The sequence below is a fragment of the Mauremys mutica genome, chromosome 12, assembly GCF_020497125.1.
Source record: "Mauremys mutica isolate MM-2020 ecotype Southern chromosome 12, ASM2049712v1, whole genome shotgun sequence".
NCBI classification, from domain to species: Eukaryota; Metazoa; Chordata; order Testudines; family Geoemydidae; genus Mauremys; species Mauremys mutica.
The window spans coordinates 42681850-42706168 of record NC_059083.1 but is presented as its reverse complement, the minus strand read 5'-3'; the positions used below and the strand labels follow the sequence as shown (position 1 = coordinate 42706168).

Genomic DNA, 24319 nt, shown 5'->3' with positions numbered 1-24319 from the left:
TGATCAAACAAGCATTGGGGGAACAGGGGATTTCCCCCTAAGGGCTCAGAATTTACAAGGCAAATATTCCCCCCCACACACCCTGCCCCCAATTTAGTCGTTAATTTTTTAAGACTGTGTCGCTATTTGGGGGTCTGACTCCTGAATGTTAAATATTTGGGTCTGACAGGACTGAACAGGGCCCTGCTCTGATTTCTGTGCAGGATTCTGGGCCAAACAAGAGTCCCTGCTAGCAACAGCAGGCAAGGAGTCCAACTGTTTTTATTTTGGTTTGATTCAGGTTCAGTTGCATTCATTTCTAGTTCAAGCCATTCAAAGAAACAAAAATAAAACGTCAGTTACTGTTTTAAATCATATTTCAATCTTTGTGGAGGTAAATTCAGAAAAGAGAGCTGCAGCTTAAAATGGAAACTCTTCATTTTTGGCTCTTTATTTATTTTTTAACTTTAACTTTACATGAGTTTTCCTAGTGTTTTTGTGTTGTCAAAAGAACACAGTTTTTTTATGCACAATTTGTTTGAGCAACTTAAAATAACATCTTTGCTTTGTAATATTGGACCTCTGAAGTAAAAGGATACATCTGAGGCCTGGAAATTTTCTTTCAAAACTCACTTGTGTTGCTGGAACTGCCAGTACAATTTTTGCTAGTCGATTTAGCTTGGGCATGACATTTTTCTGATGTTCCTAGTAGTTTGCTCTGTTTTCTTTCTTTTTGAGATGTGGCTCATCTGCAAATGAATCAAGAATTGGCCCAATCATTTTTTGGGCTTTCCTTCATCTTCCTTTTTGGAAATTTCACAAACTCTCAGAAGAAGTTCCAATTCATCTTTCAGTTTCAGATGTGTTTGACATTGATTCTGTGACATCATTATTTCTTACTTCTGACTGAAGTATTTCCATCTTCTTCCATGTTTTGGTGTAATGAATTTTTGCCTTGACTTTGTCCTCTGCTGAGAATGGGGATTGATATCTAGCATCAAGAATGAAAGAAACATATCTATCTGGGGGTAGGTGTGGGGGGGTTGGAGGAGGGTATCAAATAGTGTCCGGGGTGAGGGGGTCAGGGTTTGGGAGTGGGCTCTGCAGCTGGCTTCAGTGGGGAAGGGAGTTTGGAGCATGAACCCTGCCTCAAGTGAGGCAACTGGAGGGAGGAGCTGCCCCAGGGGTTGGGGAGGGTGGGAGGAGGCCTGTCTAAGGGGAGAAGGTTGGGGAGCCGTTACTTTTGCCCCTGGACTTGAAGAGTTATGAACTTCAGGGCCCAGGGAGCATCCCCGCTCTTCTCTCCCCAGGAGAGCATCTCAGAGATGGTTCCTCTACCTCTGGGCCCTCTTTCTGCCTCCCATGGTGTGCAAGCAGCTCCCAAGCTTCGTCTCTCCCTCCCTGCGCTTGTGGGCTGGCCCCCTTCTATTCTCATTTTCTTCTCACTATGGGGTAGGCCAGGGGTTGGTAACCTCTGACACGTGGCTCGCCAGGGTAAGCACCCTGGCGGGCCAGGTCAGTTTGTTTATCTGCTGTGTCAGCAGGTTTGGGGGACCATGGCTCCCACTGGCCAGGCCAATGGGGGCGGTGGGAAGTGGCACGGGCAAAGGATGTGTTGGCCGCGGCTTCCCGCCACCCCCATTGGCCTGGGACGGTGAACCGTGGCCAGTTGAAGCCGCAATATGAACCTGCCGATGCGGCAGGTAAACAAACTGGCCTGGCCCACCAGGGTGCTTACCCTGGCAAGCCGCATGCCAGAGGTTGCCAACCCCTGGGGTAGGCCATTCTGGGAGCCATCACCAACCCATTGGCTAGCTAGTTTCTTGTCATAAAATTAAAATAAGATCATTGAATAATTTTTTTATTGTTTTAAAAAATTAGGAATTCCCCTCCCTTTTTTTCCCCATTTCAGTCCGTAAATCAAAATTATGAACATAAAAATGGCCATACTGAGTCACACCAAAGGTCCTTCCAGCCCAGTATCCTGTCTTCTGACAGTGGCCAACGCCAGGTGCCCCAGAGGGAATGAACAGAACAGATAATCATCAAGTGATCCATCGCCTGTCACCCATTCCCAGCTTCTGGCAAACAGAGGCTAAGGACACCATCCCTGCCCATCCTGGCTAATAGCCATTGATGGACCTATACTCCAACCTTTTGAGCGGGGGTGGACTAGATGACCTCCTGAGGTCTCTTGCAACCCTAGTCTTCTATAGTTCCATGAATTTAACTTTTTTTTAATGCTGTTGTAGTCTTGGTCTTCACAACATCCTTTGGCAAGGAGTTCCACAGGTTGACTGTGCATTGTGTGAAAAAATACTTCCTTTTGCTTGTTTTAAATCTGTTGCCTATTAATTTCATTTGGTGACCTCTAGTGTTATGAGAAGGAGTAAATAACAGTTCCTTATCTACTTTCTCCACACCAGTCGTGATTTTATAGACCTCAATCATATCCCCCTTTATTCATCTCTTTTCCAAGCTGAAAGATCCCAGTCTTATTAATCTCTCCTCATATGGCAGCTGTTCCATACCCCTAATAATTTTTGTCGCCCTTTTCTGAACCTTTTCCAATTCCAATATATCTTTTTTGAGTGGGGGCGACCACATCTGCATGCAGTATTCAAGATGTGGGCATATCATGTATTATATAGAGGCAATATGATATTTTCTGTCTTCTTATCTATCCCTTTCTTAATGATTCCCAACATTCTGTTCGCTTTTTTGACTCCTGCTGCACATTGGGTGGGTGTTTTCAGAGAACTATCTGCAATGACTCCAAGATCTCTTTCTTAAGTGGTAAGAGCTAATTTTATATATATAGTTGGGATTATGTAATCCAGTGTGTATTACTTTGAAATTCAGTGTTGATAAATGCATCTGCCATTTTGTTGCCCAGTCACCCAGTTTCAAGAGATCCTTTTGTTGCTCTTCACAGTCTGCCTGGGACTTAATTATCTTGAGTAGTTTTGTATCGTCTGCAAATTTTGCCACCTCACTGTTTACCCCTTTTCCCAGATCAGTTATGAATATGTTGAATAGGACTGGTCCCAGTACAGACTCTTGGGGGACACTGCTATTTCCTCTCTCCATTCTGAAAACTGATTGTTTATTCCTACCCTTTGTTTCCTATCTTTTAACCAGTTACCAGTTCATGAGAGGACCTTCCCTCTTATCCCATGACAGCTTACTTTGCTTCAGAGCCTTTGGTGAGAGACCCTTGTCAAAGGCTTTCTGAAAATCTTAGTATACCATATCCACTGGATCCCCCTTATCAACATGCTTGTTGACCCTCTGAAAGAATTCTAGTAGATTGGTGAGGCATGATTTCCATTTACAAAAACCATGTTGACTCTTCCCCAACAAATTATGTTCATCTATGTGTCTGACAGTTTTGTTCTTTACTATAGTTTCAACCAGTTTGCCCGGTACTGAAGTCAGGTTTACTGGCCTGTAATTGCTGGGATCACTTCTAGAGCCTTTTTTAAAAATTGGCGTCACATTAGCTACTATCCAGTCATTTGGTACAGAAGCTGATTTAAATGATAGGTTGCAGACTACAGATAGTAGTTGTGCAATTTCACATTTGAATTCCTTCAGAACTCTTGGGTGACTGACATATAGTCCTGGTGACTTATTACTGTTTAGTTTATCAATTTGTTCCAAAATCTCCTCTATTGACATCTCAATCTGGGACAGTTTCTCAGATTTGTCACCTAAAAAGAATGGCTCAGGTTTGTGAATTTCCCTCGCATCCTCAGCTGTGAAGACTGATGCAAAGAATTCATTTAGCTTCTCCACAGTGGCCTTATTGTCCTTCAGTGCTCCCTTAGCATCTCATTCATGCAGTAGCCCCACTGGTTGTTTAGCAGGCTTCCTGCTGCTGATGTACTTAAAACTTTTTTTGCTATAACTTTTTGCGTCTTTGGCTAGTTGTTCTTCAAATTCTTTTTTGGCCTTCCTAATTATATTTTTACACTTCATTTGCCAGAGCCAAAGTTTATGCTTCTTTCTATGTTCCTCACTAGGATTTAACTTCCACATTTTAAAGGGTGCCTTTTTGCCTTTCAATGCTTCTTTTACTTTGTTGTTTAGCCTTGGTGGCACTTTTTTTGGGTCTCTTACTATGTTTTTTAATTTGAGGTATACATTTAAGTTGACCCTCTATTATGGTGTCTTTAAAAAGTTTCCATGCAGCTTGCAGGGATTTCACTTTTGGCACTGTACCTTTTTAATTTCTGTTTAACTAACTTCCTCATTTGTGTGTAGTCCCCCTTTCTGAAATTAAATGCTACAATGATGGGCTGCTGTGGTGTTTTCCCCACCCCAGGGGTGTTAAATTTAATTATATTATGGTCACTATTACCAAGAGGTCCAGCTATATTCACCTCTTGGATCAGATCCTGTGCTCCACTTAGGACTAAATCAAGAATTGTCTCTCTCTTGTGGGTTCCAGGACTAGCTGCTCCAAGAAGTAGTCATATTTAAGGTGTCAAGAAACTTTATCTCTGCATTCTGTCCTGAGGTGACATGTACCCAATCAATATGGGGATAATTGAAATCCCCCATTATTATTGAGATTTTTTTTTTTAATAGCCTCTCTAATCTCCCTGAGTATTTCACAGTCACTTTCACCATCCTGGTCAGGTGGTCAGTAATATATCCCTACTGCTATATTCTTATTAGAGCATGGAATTACTATCTATAGCAATTATATGGTACAGTTTGGTTCATTTAAGATTTTTACTTCATTTGATTCTTTGCTTTCTTTCATATATATTGCCACTCCCCCATTTCGGTTCAAGTATGAAATACTGGTTTTGAACTGGTTCTTCAGTTCCAGTGTGAGTCCAGATGGGCAAATGAAATCAGCATCAGCCTGATTGTCCCTGGGGCTGCAGGGGCAGCACGGGGAGGCTCGGTCATTAGCTGCCCTCAGCAGAAGTCTCTGGTGATTGCTAAGGAAGAGAAGGCCAGTGTCAATCTCTCTGCTCAGGATTGTAGTGCCCTAGAGCTAGCTGAGTTTTCTGGGGCACATGATGCTGCCTCCATTGTGCTCTGGGAGCAGCTGCTGGTCCCCAGCGGGTCTGTGCAGGGACAGACCATCATTAAGCCCCTTTGTGCCCATCTGATGGGGGACTTTTTCATGTGGCTGGAACCAGCCCCTAGGGCAGACTGGGGCTCTGTTGGAGACTCCCCGAGGTCTCTCTCCTCACCTGGAAAGTGCTGGCGATGGGCAGGAAAGTGACTGTGCACAAACGGCCCATCCTCACCCCATCTGTGCTTCTGGGGATCTGCGGATCCCAGAGCTGCTTCCCTCAATACATTCTGTCTCACACTCCTGTTAGCAGTGGCAGTAGCTATTAGAGAGGAAAGCCCACAGGAATGGCAGGACAGTAACCAGTTCCTCCATGCAGAAGTGAGAGTGGAGAGACTGGAAGGGGCAGCAGGAGCAATAAATGGGGAGGGAGGGTCCAGGCTCCCTGCCCTGCCCAGCTCCATTTCCTGCAGCACCTCAGGGCAGATTGACTTTGCTGGGAAGAAGGTGAGGAGCATGGAGAGGAAAAGCCAGTTCCTGCCTCTGCCTGGTCCCCGTGCTGCTGTGGGAATGTGCTGCCCTGGGGACAGTGTCAGGGGGGATCCCCCAAAGTGGCTTATTTGATTCTGCTTATTTCTGGAATTTGTCTCAGAGTCTCGGTTACTGGGAGGGTGTAAAAAGTGCCTTGTGGGTTTAGTCCCGGTGGGAGGGGTCAGGTCTGTGTTGTAATAATGTAACTGAGGGTTTTCCCACCATGGCGGATTCTAAAGTGTCTGTCTGTAGGAAAAGAGCCTGGGGGGAATCGGGGTGTGAAATGGACTAACGCTAATTCAGAAGCCTCCCCAGTTGTCCTTCTTACTGTGACAGGCTGCAGAATAATGACCATGTTTTGCCCTAGATCATCCCATTTTTGTGGGGGACAGGGAAGCGAAATGGATGTGATGGATCCAGCTCAGGTAGGGGATATTTTGGGTGGGAGCTGGTGGGGAGTGTTGTTGTAGCCGGGGAGGGGCAGGAAATACACAGGGTGAAGCAGGGAGGGGGACAAGGTGTGATAAACTTGCTGGAACATGCTCAGTCTAGGGCCTGATTTACGACCAGGCCCATTGGCGGGGTGAACATTTCCCCCATTTCTGAAACAGGAAACAACCCCCTGGACAGGGCAGGGAAAACAGACCAGAGTGCTGGAGCCTGAACCCACTACCCAGAGACTGCAGAGCAATACAAAGGGAAGGTGCTGGGATTCCTGTCCCTGTCCCCTGTGCGGAGCTCTGCTTCCCACATCAGCCTGTGCCTAGTAGGTGGGTGGTAAATGAGAAGACCCTGCCCTCCTCCATCTGCTGGGAGGGACAAAGAACTCTCACCACCTCTCTGTTCCCTGAGGATTCCTGGCCACTCTGAGCACAGTGGGGTGGGATTTTGCTCCACTGGCCCTCCCAGAGCTGTCCTATATTTATGCTTCTTCCCCCATGAATAGTGGGATTGTGACTGGGGCAGCAGGTACTGAGTGGGGAGCACCTGTTGTTTCAGATGCCGGTGACATTCGAGGAAGTGGCTGTGTATTTCACTGAGGGGCAGGGGGCTCTGCTGGACCCCAGTCAGAGAGCCCTCTACAGGGACGTCATGCAGGAGAATTATGAGACTGTGACCTCACTGGGTAAGGATTCATGTTTGTTGTTTGAAGCTATGGGGTCTGCATTTCTGAATCTGGTCTGGGTCCTCTCGGGCAGGACTTTGGAGCTGGAGCGTGAGGCAGCTCCGGAGCAGTGGAGCTTCAGGTTTTTGCCTGGAGCTGGAGCAGAGCTGTTGGGTCAGCTAGATTAGAGAGGAATGGGTCCCATAGTCCACAACTCCAGAGTAAGAGAGCCATTGACCTCCATACCCTCTCCCATGGGATAGGGGAGTCATGAGCTTAATGGACATGCTAATTCACACCCATCCCTCCAACTCTCATGGGTGCAGAAGCAGTGTATTATCCTATCTCAGCAGTTCTCAAACTTCATTGCACCGTGACCCTTCTGACAACAAACATTACTACATGACCCCAGGATGGGGAACCAAAGCCTCAGACCGAGAACGAATCCCACCTTCAGCCCTGGACTGGAGGGACTCAGGCTTTGGCTTCGGACTCAGGCTTTGGCTTCAGCCCCAGGCCCTAGCAACTCTAACGCTAGCCCTGGAGACCCCATTAAAATAGGGTCACAGCTCACTTTGGGATCCTGACCCATAATTTGAGAACCACTGTCCAATCTGCATTAATTCTCACTCACAAACAGAATCTCTGCACCTCCCTTCCTGGGACTAGCTCCATCTGTGGGGAGAGCTCTGGGTTCTGGAGGTTTCGACTTAGGCAGGGGTCTAACACCAGAGATGTGTGTGCCTCAGCAAGTCCCCCCAGAGCACACAGATCCTGAAAACTCCTAGTGAGGGTGTGACTACTCCCCCCTGTCCAGACATCAGCCTCTCCAAAGGGGGCTCAGTGACCAAGTTCCCATCTGTTCAGATCCCACTACCCCCTAGGAAATTATGGAGTCAGGTTAAACTCAAGATGTGCCTTTGTGACAAATACTCCACCGATCCTCAGTGCACTCTGATCATGCCTGATTTCATCCCCTGAGCAGGACTCCCCATTCCCAAACCTGACCTAGTCACCCGGCTAGAAGCAGGGGAAGAGCCATGGCTCCCGGATTTCCAGGCCTCCGAGGAAAGGAAGCTCCCAAGAGGTACTGGCACAGGTGAGAAGTCAGTGACACTGACACAGAAAGTATCCAGCAAATGAAGGAAAATGCTGAAAATCCCCAAAATGTGGTCTGAGCCCCCTCAATTCTGTTCTCACCCAGTTCAGGCTGTGGTCAGCAGTTGTCATGTCATCGTGGTAGATATTGCTCATGGCTTCCCACCCACCCTGTTAGCTGTCAGGAGTTTTCTCCCTGACTTCACTTCCCTGTGAGTGTTTGGATGGGATGTGGAGGCAGAATCCAATTTCTCAGTCTCCCCAACAGTTACTGTGTTGTGTTTTCCCTCTTTTCTGTTCCCCTTTCTGTCCTTTCTACCAGTCCAAGCAATGATTCCTGCCTGGATTCTCTCTCTGTCCCACAGCAGGTGACAAGACAAAGAGTGAGAACGAGGAGGGGGATCCACAGCAGAAATGTCCTGAGCAAGTGGAGCTGCAGGGGACATTTTTGAGAAGAGCTGAAGAGAATTTTTCCCAGTGCTTGGAACAGAGTAAAGCCTGGAGTAATTGGCACAGGTCAGAGAGGAAGTTGGGAAACTGCCAAAGGAAGAAAGTGGATGAATCAATTGAATGTGGGGGGGCGGGCAGGGATCCCAAGGAAATCACAGCCCAGCAGACAAATCACAAGGAAAATAAACCCTATAAATGCTTGGACTGTGGGAAAAGTTTCAGTCGGCGCTCCGTCCTTATTAACCATGAGAGAATCCACACGGGAGAGAGACTGTATAAATGCTTGGACTGTGGGAAAAGCTTCAGTCAGTGCTCAGGCCTTATTAACCATAGGAGAATCCACACAGGAGAGAGACCCTATAAATGCTTGGACTGTGGGAAAAGCTTCAGTCAGCACTCAGGCCTTATTAACCATGGTAAAATCCACACTGGAGAGAGACCCTATAAATGCTTGGACTGTGGGAAAAGCTTCGATCGGAGCTCAAATCTTACTACCCATCGGAGAGTGCACACAGGAGAGAGACCGTATAAATGCCTTGAGTGTGGGAAAAGTTTTAGTCAGCTCTCAGGCCTTATTAGCCATGGGAGAAACCACACGGGGGAGAGACCATATAAATGCCTTGAGTGTGGGAAAAGTTTTGGTGTACCATCTTCCCTTATTATACATCAGAGGACCCACACGGGAGAGAAACCCTATAAATGTTTGGAGTGTGGGAAAAGCTTCAGTCAGCGCTCACGCCTTATTAGCCATGAGATAATCCACACGGGAGAGGGACCATATAAATGCCTTGAGTGTGGGAAAAGTTTCAGTGCACCATCAGTCCTTATTATACATCAGAGGACCCACACGGGAGAGAAACCCTATAAATGCTTGGACTGTGGGAAAAGCTTCAGTCAGCGCTCAGTCCTCATTACTCATAGGAGAATCCATACAGGAGAGGGACCATATAAATGTCTCGAGTGTGGGAAAAGTTTCAGTGTACCATCAGCCCTTCTCATACATCAGAGGACCCACACGGGAGAGAAACCCTATAAATGCTTGGTCTGTGGAAAAAGCTTCAGTCGGAGCTCACATCTCATTAGCCATGGGAGAATCCACACTGGAGAGGGACCATATAAATGCTTGGACTGTGGGAAAAGCTTCAGTCAGCGCTCAGTCCTTATTAACCATGGGAGAATACACACAGGAGACGGACCATATAAATGCCTTGAGTGTGGGAAAAGTTTCAGTGTACCATCAGCCCTTCTTATACACCAGAGAACCCACACGGGAGAGAAACCCTATAAATGTTTGGAGTGTGGGAAGAGCTTCAGTCAGCGCTCAGGCCTTATTAGCCATGGGAGAATCCACACAGAAGAAAGACCCTATAAATGCTTGGACTGTGGAAAAAGCTTCAAACGGAGCTCAAATCTTATTATTCATCGGAGATTGCACACAGGAGAGAGACCCTATAAATGCTTAGACTGTGGGAAAAGCTTCAGTCAACGCTCGGGCCTTATTAGCCATGGGAGAATCCATACGGGAGAAAGACCCTATAAATGCTCAGACTGTGGGAAAAGCTTCAGTCAGCGCTCAGTCCTTATTAACCATTTGAGAACACACACAGGAGAGAGACCCTATAAATGCTCGGACTGTGGGAAAAGCTTCAATCGGAGCTCAAATCTTATTACCCATCGGAGATTGCACACAGGATAGAGACTGTAAAAATACCTTGAGTGTGGGAAAAACTTTGGTGAGAGCTCAAAACATCAGGACAGAAATCATATAAGTGCCTCCACTGTGGGGTAAGTTTCATTCAAAGATCAAACCTTGCTTCATATCAGATACTCTACACAAGAGAGAAACCCCATAAGTGCTTGAATGATGGGAAAAGCTTCAATAACTGCAGGAAAAAATTCAGTCTGAGCTCACACATTATTCCACATTCGATAATTCACAGAAGAAAGACCTTGAATGTGATGGAAGCTTCATTTGGTGCTCACACCAGAGACTTCTCCATATAGGAGATAAATTCTCTCACTGCCCTGACTAGGGCTGGCCTTAGTAAAAACTCCATTTCCCAATTCCCACACCCCTCAGTGGCATGTGGCTCCCAGGTATCCAGCTGCCCCTGCCTGGGGGCAGGTTCCAGCAGCAGCTGACCCTGAGCTGTTCAGGGACCCCCTGGCTTTGCCTTGTTTAAGCAAACCCCAGGCAGAGGAGGTGAAGTACCAATCAGCCCCTGCTGCAGCCCTGGCTGCTGAACTGATGGGCCTTCCTGCCTCCTGCTAACCTGCTGGGGGAAGGGAGAGAGAAACTCCTATAGAAGATCCCTCTGCCTGGATGAAGTTCCCCCATCTCTCTTCCCTTCCAGATGTGATGCCCCTTCCATGGAGATGAGGGGAGGGATACTTGGGCCAGGCCCCACATTCACGCTGGACACCTGTCCCCATTTTCCAGCAGTCCCTGGGCTGGACTTCCCCACTTACCTGGAGTTGGTCCCTGCGGGGTGAGTGTCCCTGGGGGTTGGCAACTCTTCCCCTCCCTAAATCCACTAAAGTGCTAGGTTCTGGGAGATCAAATGTGAAGGGACCAGGAGGGATGGGTTTTGGGGAGGAAATTGGGGGATTGTATGGTTGGGGCTGGTGGATGTGGGATGCAGAGGGTGCTGGGGAAATCAAATGTTAGGGATCATGGGATAAGAGAGGAGAGTAAAGGGAAGAGAGCTGCTGCCTCTTATCACTCCCTCTGTCCCTTTTCCCTGCCCTCTCTGCATTTGGAAAGCACCACTGATTTCCACAGGGTCCTTTATGGGATGCCTGAAGGCTTAAGGATCCTGTTACCCCAAAATTTGGACCCAAGGTGCCCTAATAATGGCCTCCCTATAACTGCAAACCAGTTGTGAATTTGGCCCATCTCAATGGGTGGCCTGCCCTAGAGGAATTGCCTGTGTTTTATCAGGGAGTGAGTCTCTAACCCTCAGCCGACTCCTCAGAACAGATTAGTTTACTCTGGGAGGATAGGTATACAGCCCTCCGCTCAAAGGATTGACACTCAAGCAGTAATCATTTGAAAACAAAATAACATTTATTTAAACAAATCGGTTAGTGTACTTAATAATTGAGAAAATACAATGCAACACAAGCTACAGTAGAGCGACACAATAAACTACATGACTCATATAGCAGATACAATGTTGCACAATTCAGTACACAGACCAATATGTATAAAGCCTTAATACAATGTTGCAATATTTTATCAACCTATTACAATGTAACATACAGATCCCTTATACATATATATAGAACAGCATTACAATATTACATGTTAAATTACATTATTAAGTAATAACATTCTATGAGTGGTGATCAGTCAATCAGAGAATAGGTGGGGTAAAATCCATTCAGACGCAGGCATCCAGCTTTATTTACAATCATACCCCTGCATTCCTTATAATCAAGAGAGGTTTCAGAGAGTTATACTTACTTTCCTTTTTCTTAAATCCTTCTGTCTGGTCTCAATCAGGGCCGGCTTTATTAACTGCGGGGCCTGATTCAAATACCTGGCGGCCGTCCGGGGCTTCGGCAGCACTTCAGCGGCAGAGGGTCCGCTCTGGGTCTTCCGTGGCACTGAAGGACCTCCCGCCGCTGAAATGCCGCTGAAGACCTCCGGAGCAGACCCCCTGCTGCCAGAATGCCACCGAAGACCCCTGGAGCGGACCGCGGCTGGGTGAGTTTAAAAAAAAAAGCTAAAGGAGCCAAAGGTGTGGGGCCCTGGTGGGGGCCCAGTTTCAGGGAATTGGGCGAATCGTCCTAAAACTGGCCCTGGTTTCGGTCCTTCTGCTCTGTCAAAAGCGATTCCAGTTCTTGATGGATTCTTTCTTCTCTCCACTCTCTCGATCTGCTTATCTCCGCTCTTTGACCTGTTCCTCTCTGCTTTCCTCTCATCTTCTCCATTCACTTCATACCCACACTGATGCCTGTCAGCTCTCTGCCTTACATACAATTTTTGAGCCTTTCTGATTGATTGTTCTCTCAGTGCCAGTGATAAGCATAGTCCCCTCCTGGTGGGGTGATACCTGTTTAGCCAATCAGCTTTGCCTGTCATTTGAGCTGGACCCAGCTGAGAACCTCCTTCTCACCTGACTGACCCCTCACTTCAGGTATTTGGCGTGAATTTAATCTCGCCCTGCTGAATTTTACTTAACCCCAGTTGCCTGCATGCTATTGGTCAATTCAACCTAAATCCTCCATTTTGATTTTCTGAGGTAAAATCATTGTTGATTTCTAGCTAACCTTACCTTAAACTATCTCCATTTAATACTTGTAAAAAACCTTAAATCTACAACTAACTACATTTTTATGCATGTCTAAACATTATGATACAGTCACAACTTTTGTTATGCTAATTGGCGCAGGTGAAATTTACAATTTTTTTTTCTCTGCCTGCTTACAGCTGTGTGGCTGAATGCTCTCCTGAGAGACTGCTTTCCACAGGGTCTTTTGTGGGAGGCCTAAAGGCCTTGGGATCCCACCTTTGCCTCCACAGCATCAGCTTCTGAGGAAAAATGGTTGGGATTAGCTAGTGAATCTCCTCCGACCCTCACCCACTTTTCCTAGTCTAGACTGACCATCTTATATATTCTAGTCCCCCCCCCATTAGCAAAGCAATTATTGGAATCACTGAGTTCCCCATTGCTCCTGGTTATGCCAAAAACATTTATATTTTGTCCCTTAGAGAGCAGAATTAAATAGATTTTAAAAGTGCTTTAGCAGGGATAGCAAAATGTGGTGTTTTGGGGTTTGTGTTATATGAAGGTGATGGGGTGAGTAGGAGGGATTCCCTCTTCACTTTACTGTCACACTCCACCCCAGCACAGCAGCATCTGTCCGACCCTTTGAGAGTTTATCCTCTCCCCCTTCCACCCGCACCTCCCACTTTGATTTCTTTGATCCTGAATCAGATTCCCAAGGACTAGAGCTGAAAGTGTCCCAGACCTGGAGGGGGAATTCAAATGAAGCCCCAAACTCTGTTTTACTGTTCTCAGTTTAAATCCCTGTTTATATTTATTGGTAAAGTAGCTTCTGGGCTTTTTCCAACCACGTCCAGAACATTTGGAGATGGGAAAATTTTGGCTTTGGTTTGTTTTCTTTTCTTTTTTTCTTTCTTGCATTAGGATGATGCTAAAAGTTTTGTAAATGACAACCAAATAATGAGTAGGTGCTGAGTACAGGAGGTTTAGCCATTTAAGATAATAGATACATTTGTTTTCCACATTTTGGGGGTTATGATTCTGTGGGATTTCACTTTATGAAGCTGATAGTGTTTTGTAGCCCACCTTGTAGTGTTGGTTTCTCTCTCTTCCTGAAGGCCATTTGGTCACATACTTTGATATTAGTTTAGTTTGACAGGATGTAGTATAGTTTATTGAGGACTTCACGAGACAAATGATCATTTGCCAGACGAGTCCTTTCTTATTTTATTCTAATCTTTCTTAATCCTTTGTTATGAGACCTTTGTGTTGTTTGAACAATGAATGGGTGAGTGCTAGATTCACACTGAGAAGCCGAGACTGAAAGGGGCATGGATTTCCTGCCTGATCCCTGCAGAGATGTGATATCCAGTCTGAGGGGGACAGGGTGGGAGGTGAGGGGAACAGAGCTGGAAAACTGTAGAGAAAACTTTTCTCTTGAGAGCTAGATACCTGAGGCTGAGAACTGTGAATTGCTGCACCAATGCCAGAGAGATACTGGAATTGCCCTGTGAGTGTTGGGTGAAGCCCTCCCTCAAATCTAAATGGCTACAAATGATGCCCTGAGAGGAATGAAGAGGGAAGGGGCAGTACCTCCTGACTGGTGAGAGGATAAGGCTGGGAAGAAAGAAGCTGGAGAAATCAGCAGGCCTGGTCCAGCCTTGAAGCTCGGCTGACCCCCCATCATAGAGGCCACAGAGAGATGAGGAGCCTGACAACCCAGTTGGTCAACCCCTTCCCCCTATACCAGAGTGGGGATGACAGCAATTCTCTCTGCCCTGCTCACCCCACACTGCATCCCTCTAGTCTCAGTGCCTTGGATTCCCTGCCCTCAGAGTGTTTCCTTTGTGACTGGGTCCCAGAATCTCTCCTGGATTCTCTGCGCTTTTCTACCAGTTTGTAAATGTCACTATGTTGCTAGTGCATGGGGGATTTGGGTGCAGCAATGTACTGGGCTGGGGATGAAAAGTACCATGCTGAGCGGAGCTGGGGAGTGGGGAAAGGAGTCTGTCTTTGTTCATCCTTTGAAATAATAAAGTAGAATTTAGTTTCTCCCACTCCCATTGTTCTTTTGTTTTGCATTAAATATTCACCAGATTCAGAGTGGCTGTTACAAGTAAAAGCAATATAATCATGGTCTGGTACAGAAATGCACAGTGAGGTCACCCATACAACTTTACCTCTGACCTGTCATAGGCTCAACTGCAGGCAGTATACTCTCAAATGTATGTAGAAAAAATATGGGTAAAGTGATTCTGCTCTCTGAACTGGATTTCAGCTCGAGACCCCCACTCTCTCAACCTTACCACCTGCCTAATTCTAGCTCAGACCCATTTAAATCAAGGGGGCTATTGGCAGTAGTAAAATTAAACATATGAATAAGGTTTTTGCAGGACTGGGACTTTAGAGTGCTAGCTTTAGGAGTCTCTCTCTGTTGATACTCAACCTGTTTCTCATACCACAGCTTTCCCCAAATTCATTCTTGTCTGGCTACAAAATAATTGTCTCAGTTAATATTGTGATTATTTGTAATACAGCAGCAGCCAGGGCTCCACAGCAATCTTAACTCCTATCCTCTGTTGTTCCTTTCTCCATTACTGTGTCCTATATTACTTGATTTTCCTACTGCTTAATATTAGAATGAAGCTTAGAGATTTCATGAGCATTTCCCAACCATATCCCCTGAATTTCTAGTTTAAAGATCAATTGTGCCAACCTTCATTTCAGAAGTATATTTCCCTCCCTACTCAGGTGGCGTCCATCCCATGAGGACAGTCCTCTGTCCATGAATGTCTCCCAGTGGTTGAACATCCCAAAGCCCTTCTTATAGCACCATTGCCTGTGTCATTTATTGCTCATCATAATCTTGTCTTGCCTTTGCTTTCCTCATCTAGGGACAGGTAGAATCCTATTGAAGATCACCTGAATCTCCATTTCTTTAAGTGTCTTCCCCTGCCTGGTGTAGTCTCCCTTAATGTGTTCCAGTGAGAATCCAGCAATATTGTTTGTTCACATGTGAAGGACCATCAGTGGATTATTTCCTATTTCTATTAGGATCCTCTTCCTCAGGTCCATATCCCCTACCTTAGCTCCCAACAGCACACCCTTCTATTCTCCAGATCAGCTCTGGTGGAAGGCCTCTCTGTTCTTAGTAGGGAGTCCCCAGTCATGTGGACCTGCCTCTTCCTGGTGGTGGCTTGATTCTCTGGCCTTCCTCCTGTTCTTTGTCTGCAAGTCTTCCGGGGGCTGTGAACTCTGGATATCTCCATTGATTCTTCCCCTCTTTTAGTAGGACTAGCTGTTCTTCTCTTCTTCCTTGCTCTCCCATCCCACCTTCTGTTGCTGTCTGCTGTACCCATCCTTCATTTTCCAACTCAGCAAACCTGTTCCTGAACTCTAGTTCTCCTTCACTAGCCATTCTTTTCCTGTACTTAGTTCTTGTGGTCACATGCTTCCACTGGCCACTTTCCTCACCCAGCAGTCTCACCTCACAGTTCTCCAGTCCAGCTGGCATCTGCCAGTCTTGAGCTTTCCCTTCAGCCTTCTCCTGTCTTCCCTCCATCATCTGCTCAAATTCCCTTTGAAACCCCACTGTAGTTTCTGTCTGCATCTCCAAACCTTGGATCTTCTCTTCCATCTGCTCTATAAGGCGGTGCTTCATAGAAACAAAGCGCTTCTCAGTTACCCACGCCGGGATAATGTACATCTCGTAACTTCCACATCTAGTCATCTTCATTGTCTCTTCTGCTTGTTGGGTCACTTCCACTGCTGCCTCTGTTGTTTCACTGCTACACTCCTGACAAGAAAACAAAACAAAACAGCACACACAAAATAAACCCAGAACATCCCTCACACACTCCCCCAAACTTCACTTACAAACCTCCACTCAAATTCAATGTTTTCAGCTCTGTTGGCTGATGCCTCTGCTGCTGCTCACACTGCAGTTCCCATGGAGGAGGCTGCCCAGAGTACTGTGGTAGGGAAGCATTGTCCAGTGCAACATTTCTGAGCCATTGTTGAATTCTCTGTGTAATGTTACAAGCTGAGGCCTGACTGAATTTGCTGCTTGGTTGTTACTGAGGAGGGAAAGGTGAATTGAGGATGCTGAGTAACATCAGCTAAAGCTGTTGCCCTGATTTTGCCCTGCCTTGGGATGACAATTGCCCCCTGCAGTTCATGGAGTTAGAAGGGTGTAGAGGGGGCAAATCAGGGGTGGGATGGTCAGAATCTGTGCAGGGTGAAATGGCTCAGGAGGGACAAACTGCTGGAGGCAGGGGGAATAGAGGGGCTGAAGGGCAAAATCAGGGATGGGGTAGCAACCAGGTTAGGAATGGGATAGAGGTGCTGGTAGACATAGGCAGAGATGAAAAACCTTGGAGTAGAGAGGGGCAGGTGAGAATAAAAATTACCCCAGATGGGCTGAGCCATAACAAAAATAGAATGTTTGAGGCAGAGGGGCGCCCCTCCCACCTTTCAGGGCCATGCTGCTCAACAGCCACTTCCCAGGGATGTTTTCTTAATGGCTCAGTGCATCCCAATGCCTAGACACGGCAGCTCTTCTCTATCTGATATGATGTATTGAGCTGCTAAAGGACACTTGATTCCATGAAATAGTCTACACCTCCCCCTCCAAAAAAAATCAGATGTGTTTTTAGTGTTTAAATGAATCCCATATTAGTTTATATGACAGCATATAGCCTCATAGCAGTTCACAAATCCATCTTAGCTGCTGTTCTGGTTGTCATCCTCTATAAGTGTAGGTTTTTTGCCTTTAAATTATCTACTTTTTATTACTCATAGCTCTTCATCATTTACCTTCAGTAACATTGTGAGATAGTTGACACCAGGCATCATTGTGCATATTTGTAATAGCAAATATAGTAGATATTGGTGCAAGATCTGAGGCCTGAACCAGAGGCAGTGAACGAAAGTCAGGCTGTGCATTAAAGCAGATGCTCACAAGTTCACTGCCCAGTACATGAACTTGACAAAGTTGTTGTTAGTGTACTAGGCACTAGAGATTTACGTAAATATATTCCAGCTAGTACAAGATAGGTTAATTTGACAAACAATGGATAGGGATGTTTTGTCCAAGATATCAGGAAAAAGGGGAGGTAACAAACGTCTCATGAACCACGTAAGGTGGTACATAAGTTGTTTATCTCAAATTGTATGTTTCAGTCTATAAATGTTGGGGTACCTTGCTGTAAGCCTTTGTCTGGCCTAGGGAGCAGCAGAAAGTCTTGCTGCTGACTGGCCTGGTCCAGTGTAATGGGCATACATGTGATAGTGTACCTGTAGAATCTGTGGGGTGCTAGTGCGACACTAAGTGAGAAAGGGTTAGTCATGTAGCCTGCTAGTTGACCCAAATCCAACTTTTAGAGACATATTAAAAAGTATGTCAATGGTCATTAGGGCCATTCTATGTTAGATAAACTAGGACTTTGAAATGTAGCCTTCTATTGTTAGAGAATTAGAAGAAGATAGTGATTGTAATGGTCTGTGTTTGTTAACCTCTAACAAGATATAGGTAATGTAACCTGTCTGTCACTATGTTCTATTGCAGGGGTTGGCAACCTATGGCACACGTGCTGATTTTCAGTGGCACTCTGCTGCCGGCCTGGGGTTCCGTCCACCGGCCCCCTGCCAGCTGGGGTCCCAGCTGTCAGCCCTGCTCAGCCCGCTGCTGGCTGGGACCTTGGCCGGCAGCCCCGCTCGGCCCACTGCCAGTCTGGGGTTCTGACCACCGGCCCCTGTAAATGTAAAATGTATTACTGGCTCGCAAAACCTTCAATTACAGTGAATAAATGAAGACTTGGCACACCACTTCTGGAAGGTTGTGACCCCTGTTCTATTGATTCAGAAATTAAAAGGGAATTTTAACATTTTGATGAAGCTTGGGTGTAACAATATCATTGTCTATATTTCTCTTTGAAATCTGTAGGAATCTGTCTATGAACTGCTTAATGGATAATTACTTTAGGCTGATGAATGCAACTAGTTATCTGTGTATACATAAAAAATAGGAGGTTTTACTCCAAAGCCACAATGCTTCACCCAAGGAACACCTGCTGTCAAGAGGCTGCCAGAGAACTATAAAAGGAACTCTTGGGCCCTGATCCTCTTATCTCAGATCTGCTTAAGCTTTGTCAGGGGAAGTTTGAGTCTCAAGACTGAGGTCTCCAGCTCCAGTCTGGATCATCCTGACATTAGTTCCACAGGTTATAGTCCAATTCTAAAAAGAACTTTTTGCAGCTCTGAAGCTCACCATCTCTACTATGAAACTGACCTTAAAACTCTATTCATATCTGTATATATAGTGATTTTTTAACCTATATACTCTTTTTTAAAAAAAATAAATTTTAGTTTAGATAATAAGAATTGGGTGTAAGCGTGTATTTGGGTAAGATCTGAAATATTCTTTATCCTTGTGGGTGATGTGTCCAATCCTTTGGGATTGGTAGAACTTTTTATATGATGAACAAGATTTTTAGTAATCCTCATCGTATTTGACTTGGATGTCTGGGTAGGAGCTGGGTTGCTTTAAGGGAACTGTATTTCTGGCTTCTGGGTAACCAGGAAGGTATTGTAGATGTTGTTGGCTTGGTGAATCTAAGTATTAGAATAGCCACCTGTTTGGGGGATTGTCTACTCCAATCTTTGCAGTTTGCCCTGATTAAGCAATCTCAGTGTTGCCCCCCTGAGACTCTGGTGGCAGCTTTGTTGACAATAAACCTGGCTGAGCACCTTCACCACTGAACCAAGTCTGTGGTCTTTCTGGGCAGTACTATCGAGGTCTGCTGGGTCAGTTACCTGTGCAGAGCTGGAGAGTACACACCCACAAGCCAAATGACAACAGCAAATAATCACTGAAAATATGTTGCTAGTAATTTCAGCAATCACATCTCAGTTTACAGCACTTCCTGGCTTGCACATTTTCATTCATTTTCATAACATTCATTTTCATTTCTAATATTTTTATATTTACACAAGTTCATTCTTTGAGTTTATATGACATCAAGGATGACAGATCACCTGTATTGGTGTCAAAACTTTGCATGTTTCCTTTAAACCACCAATGAGGATTGCCTTGTTATTTTGCCTCTTGATCCAGCACACTAGTGCTTTTTCACACATTGCCATTTGTGAATAGAACTTGATTCCCAAATATTCACCATAGGCCAGATTTTTAAAGGTTGAATGCACTTAGATGCTTTTGAAAATCCCACTAGTCACCTAAATACCTTTAAAAATCTTGCCCTATGGGCACAGGACTATATTGTAGGAAATCTCTCAAAGGCAAATATCTACTGAAAGTTTTGCTAAACATAGCTATACAGCCCCCAAGATAGATTAACCACAGTTATGAAATTTAAAAAACAACCCCCCTCCCCAAACTACTAAATACATTATGGGTTCTTGTTATTTGCCTTTTTTGTTCCTGGGCCTTTAGAGGGCACTCCTTTCATACTTCTGCTGTTATCTCTGCCAAAGAATCCATCTGTATAAAATGGCTGTACATTTCAATACCGTTTTGGACTCCAGTAATGTGCCAACCCTTTCTAGCTGAAAATGTATTAAAAATCCTTAATCCCCAATCCTGCAAACACTGAAGTACACACTTAACTCTTCTATTCATTTATGTATGCAACAAATGAAGTAAGGTTTTTTTTTCCTACTGGAATGTTTATACTTCTAATTGCATATTTTAATTCCATAGCCTTTTATGTGTGCTATTTATTTTATTATGACACACTTCAGTGATATTCTTCATTCTGACAGGTTTACAGTCAAAACCAAACATTTTTAAAAATGAATTATCCTGTTCCTCTTTTGCACTTTGGGGGCAGGGAGGCAGCAGGAACATAGTATTGACCTTACTTAAGTGCTTTGTCTCCACTATGTTTTTTATGCTGGGATAGCTAATACATGTTACTTAAAATGTGTTTTTACTATATATCATATCATTGAGGACTCAGACTATAAAGTTGACACAGATGTTAAATGCACCATTGTTCATGTCTTGACAACTCTGATACTCCCTGTGTGGCTAACACTGCACCTTTGCTTTCAGAGTTATTTGCAGCTGTCTGCAGCCCCCACATTTGTGTGCATGTTGTGTAAAGCCACTTAAAGTATTTTAAACTAAAGGAATTAACAGACGCCCCCATTTCCCTTATAACTTTCCCTTTATTTATTAAGGGCTTCTCTACAGGGTGTGACACTAAAGGTGTTGGCCTGGGTAGAAAAGCCTTTACAATATTTCACAGGTATCGATTTTGGCCTGGTAAAATATCAATAAATGGTTCAAGGTTAAAATTTAAGGTGACCTTGCTCCTTCTTTCTGCCCTGTGCTGATCAGAACATCTTTCATGAGCAGGAGAATGAAGGCCTCGTAGTGTCATGGTAGATCCTATTGTGCACACTGTGGGTGTTGGCCTAGTGGTACAGTGATTCACCTTATGAGCAATGTATAGAAAGTGATGGCACTCATGTCCCATTAGAATTAACCAGATGATCCACATTTTGATGCTTTAAACTGTAAAGATTCCAATTTGATCTCAGCCTCTACCTGCTCACTAACCACTTGAGATATAAACCTTCTGTTACTATGTGCTCACAGGAAAATTTAACTCTCAAACACAGCACCAGGCCCCATCACTGTGAACTGGGCTGTGAAATGTACCAGGACCGACAGAAGGAAAAACAGACAGACTCCCCTGGTACTATCATTATAGTTCAGACCTTTTTGCCAGACAGAGATTGCTGCTCCAGCTCCCTCTGTTTTCCTAGCTTGTAGCAACTTAAATCATCTCAGCACTATGGAAACACCAATCAGTTCCTGAGAGATTGTGAAAGTCAATGGGAGTCAGGCACCTTCCTGCCAGATTCATAGCTTTGTAAGGCTGCCCCTTCATCCTCCCAATCACCTTGTGCAGTGTGGGGGTATTAATCACCCTTTTCTGAGGGGCAGAAGTGGAGGTTAATCCCAGGGGACAGAGACTGAAAGTCTCATTGTGGATCTCAAATCACTGAGCTCTGTGTTGGTGCAGCACAGAGGGGTGGGGGAGACGGCTGTCCCTTGGGGGATGTGGGGCCCCGAGACATAGATGCCTAGTTTCTATCTGCCAGGCTATACTCTCCCTGGCTCTGCCCAGGCCCCATCCCATGTCTTCCCTGCCCAGTTTGGCCCCTCCCCAGAGTGCCCTCGCTCCTCTCCCTTCCCACCCAGTGCCCCCAGACATAGTGAAACATATGATCAGCAGTAGGTGCTGGGAGGAAGGTGGGTAGGGTACATCCCTCCTCCATGCTCTCATATGGGTATTTTATTTGCTGTGGGTGGGTTTCACCCAGAGAGACAGTCTTAAAGAAAAAGTTTCTAGCCCTTGTGGCTGTGGAGAAAGCTTCAAAATGTGACCCCAGTGCACCCTAAAGCTCCAAAAGTGGAAGGCAAATAAAGAGAACCCCAAAGCTGTAATTTTTACATAATTTCATGATTTTTAAAGCCAGTCTCATGATTTTTGGTGAACCTGATTCAGGATTTTTGAATTTGGGGGGTTGGTAATACCGGAGAAACTTCTCAGCAGTTCCAGGAGCCTTGCTTCTTCCTACTTTAGAGTTACAGTCACTGAGCTATATTGTCTGGGCTTGTGTTGTTCTGTCCCCTTGCCACACCACAGCCATCCCTTGGGGGTGAGGGGGACACACAGGCTCTAGCTGCAGGCTGGGAAGAAGCACTGGTCCAGGCACAACCAGGGGAGACGCTGAAGAAGTTTACTCCAGGTTGATGCTTTTCCCGAGTGGCTGCTGTTGTGCCCAGTCTGGCAGTGATCTGGATGCCTGCCCCTCCCTTGAACCCCCTGCCCCACCAGGCTCTGGCTATCCCATTGCTCATGCTGCTACCCCAGGCTGGGTGGATGCTCCCTCTCAGGGATGGTTGCAGGGTCGGTGTGATTCCTGCCCTACTGGGCACTGGGAAGGGCCATGTCCCAGGCTATGAGTTCTAGGCATGGGGGAGGGAAGCAGAGGAGCTGCCCCTGGGCACCACAGACAGTGGCACTGGCCTGGATTGCCCCTTTCCTCCACCTGCCCCTCTCCTTGAACTGCCCCCTTTGTCCTACCCAACTGTTAGAGGGGATCCTGCCCCATTCATCTCTGTGGATCCTCCACTCCCTGGATCTCAGTGCTGGTGACCAGATCTCAGAAGACATTTAGGCACCTAGCGCCATGGAAGCAAGGAGCCTAAATACCTTTGAGGATCTGGGCCTATGTACCTGTTCACTTATTCTCACCTCCCACTGTCTCAGTGTTATGCCCCTGTAGCATGCACCAAGCATGGCTATTCTAAACTTTTCACCTCAGTATGAGCTTAACATGCACTGAGCATGCTATTCCCTTCCCAGTCCTTGGCACAGAATATCAGTCTGTCATGCTTTAGTGCAATGAGCCTAGCCCAGCAGAGAGCTCCCTGCTCTCCACTGATTTCTTTAGCTAATGCTTAGGCCAGGTCTACACTTGAGCTATATCAATATAACGACATCACTCACAAGTGTGAAAAATCCACACCTCAGAAGTGATGTAGTTATACCAACCTAATCGTCCGCGTAGACAGCGCTATGTGGATGAGAGAGCTTCTTGCCTTTTCGGTAGGTGGATTAACTATGCTGATGGGAAAAGCTTTCTCAACAACATAGTCTTCACTAAGGAGCTAGAGTAGCACAGCTGTAGTGCTGTACCTGAAGACAACTCAAACCCTTGGTGCCTTCCTTGGTTGGCTTTTTCCAGTACTGAGGTGAGGGAAGTCTCGGGAGTGGCCCCCTGGAGCCTAAAGAAGCAGGAGAGGAGCCCTGACAGGAGATGCTGCTGCGGTTACAGCTAGTTACAGGGGCGGCTTCTTTGAACTGGACTCAGGGGGGTTGCAGCCACTGAATTACACTGTGCATGGAAACATTCTGGCAGTGGTGTGGTCTGAATTAGACACCTTGCTGCAAATTAGCTTCCTCTGTCCCTGACTTTCCCTGGCAGCTGAAGGGTGTTTGCAGAGGGGATTTGCTCTCTCTCTCTGTCCTCCCTTTGACACCATGGGTTCTATGCATGATGCTCCCCTTTAATTCTGGGAGAGGCAAGTCCTATGTGCAACCCTCCCACTCCTCACCACACCACAACCAGCACCGGTGAAAGTTCACCAGTCCGGTCTGGTCCGGCGTACTGGCAAGAGCCGGTACACAGCTGACCATACCAGCAGGGGGCAGCTTCTTCAGGCTGTCAATGTAAAAGGCCCTGGCCCTTTAAATTGCCACCAGAACTCCAGGGTAGTGGCAGTGGCTGGGAGCCCCGGGGCTCTGGCAGTGACTTAAAGGGCCCGGGGCCCTGGCTGCTGCCGCAGCTATGACTACCATGGGACTCCAGTGGTGATTTAAATGGCCTGGAGCTCCTGGCTGCTGCCACCGCAACCGGAGCCCCAACTCTTTAAATCACCACCAGAGCCCCAGGGCTCCCACCGTCACCGCTACCTTGGGGCTCCGACGGTGATTTAAAGGGCCGGTGTTTCTCGGCTGCTGCTACCGCAGCCAGAGCCCCGGACCTTTAAATAGCTGCTGGAGCCCCGGGGTAGTGGTGGTGATTTAAAGGCCCCGTCCCTTCCTCCTGAGGCTCGCCTTCCAGTTGAGGGCCCCCCCCTTGCTCAGGACCCCGGCCCTGTGTATTGGTAAGTCCCTTAAGTTACTTTCACCCTTGACAACCAGTCTTAGAGCCTGGGTGCATGGGTGTTTGCAGGATTTGGGCTGTGGGGCTGGAAATAGCTTTGTAGACATAGGCCTGGTCTACACTACACGTTTATACCAAATTTAGCAGCATTAAACTGAATTAACCCTGCACCCGTCCACACAA

General features: G+C 46.2%; 3 protein-coding genes across 8 annotated transcripts in view; 2 read left to right on the top strand and 1 right to left on the bottom strand.

The window, feature by feature from the left end:
- Positions 1-6209, top strand: part of LOC123346801 — a 17837-nt gene extending 11628 nt beyond the window's left edge. Inside the window, exon 6 of the mRNA XM_044984259.1 lies at positions 6157-6209. Coding sequence (XP_044840194.1) covers positions 6157-6209 — 53 coding nt within the window. The remainder of the gene's footprint in view (positions 1-6156) is intronic.
- On the top strand, positions 6074-24319 carry LOC123345043 (zinc finger protein 43-like). 6 transcript variants are annotated; one of them, XR_006572701.1, is made up of 4 exons: positions 6074-6671; positions 7636-7749; positions 8114-9983; positions 17997-24319. XR_006572701.1 is itself a non-coding variant. In XM_044981615.1 (3 exons), exons 1-3 carry the CDS (start codon positions 6545-6547, stop codon positions 9892-9894), a joined length of 2010 nt encoding a protein of 669 aa, XP_044837550.1. In that variant the 5' UTR covers positions 6074-6544; the 3' UTR covers positions 9895-11273. The 6 variants fall into 6 exon arrangements, 3 of the variants coding, with proteins under 3 accessions (XP_044837550.1, XP_044837549.1, XP_044837551.1); XR_006572699.1 differs by having other exon boundaries at positions 8114-10687; XR_006572700.1 differs by lacking the exon at positions 17997-24319 and adding an exon at positions 10553-11273.
- Positions 13329-24319, bottom strand: part of LOC123345080 — a 53579-nt gene continuing 42588 nt past the window's right edge. The window contains exon 2 of the mRNA XM_044981729.1: positions 13329-16226. Coding sequence (XP_044837664.1) covers positions 15597-16226 — 630 coding nt within the window. The 3' untranslated portion in view covers positions 13329-15596. The remainder of the gene's footprint in view (positions 16227-24319) is intronic.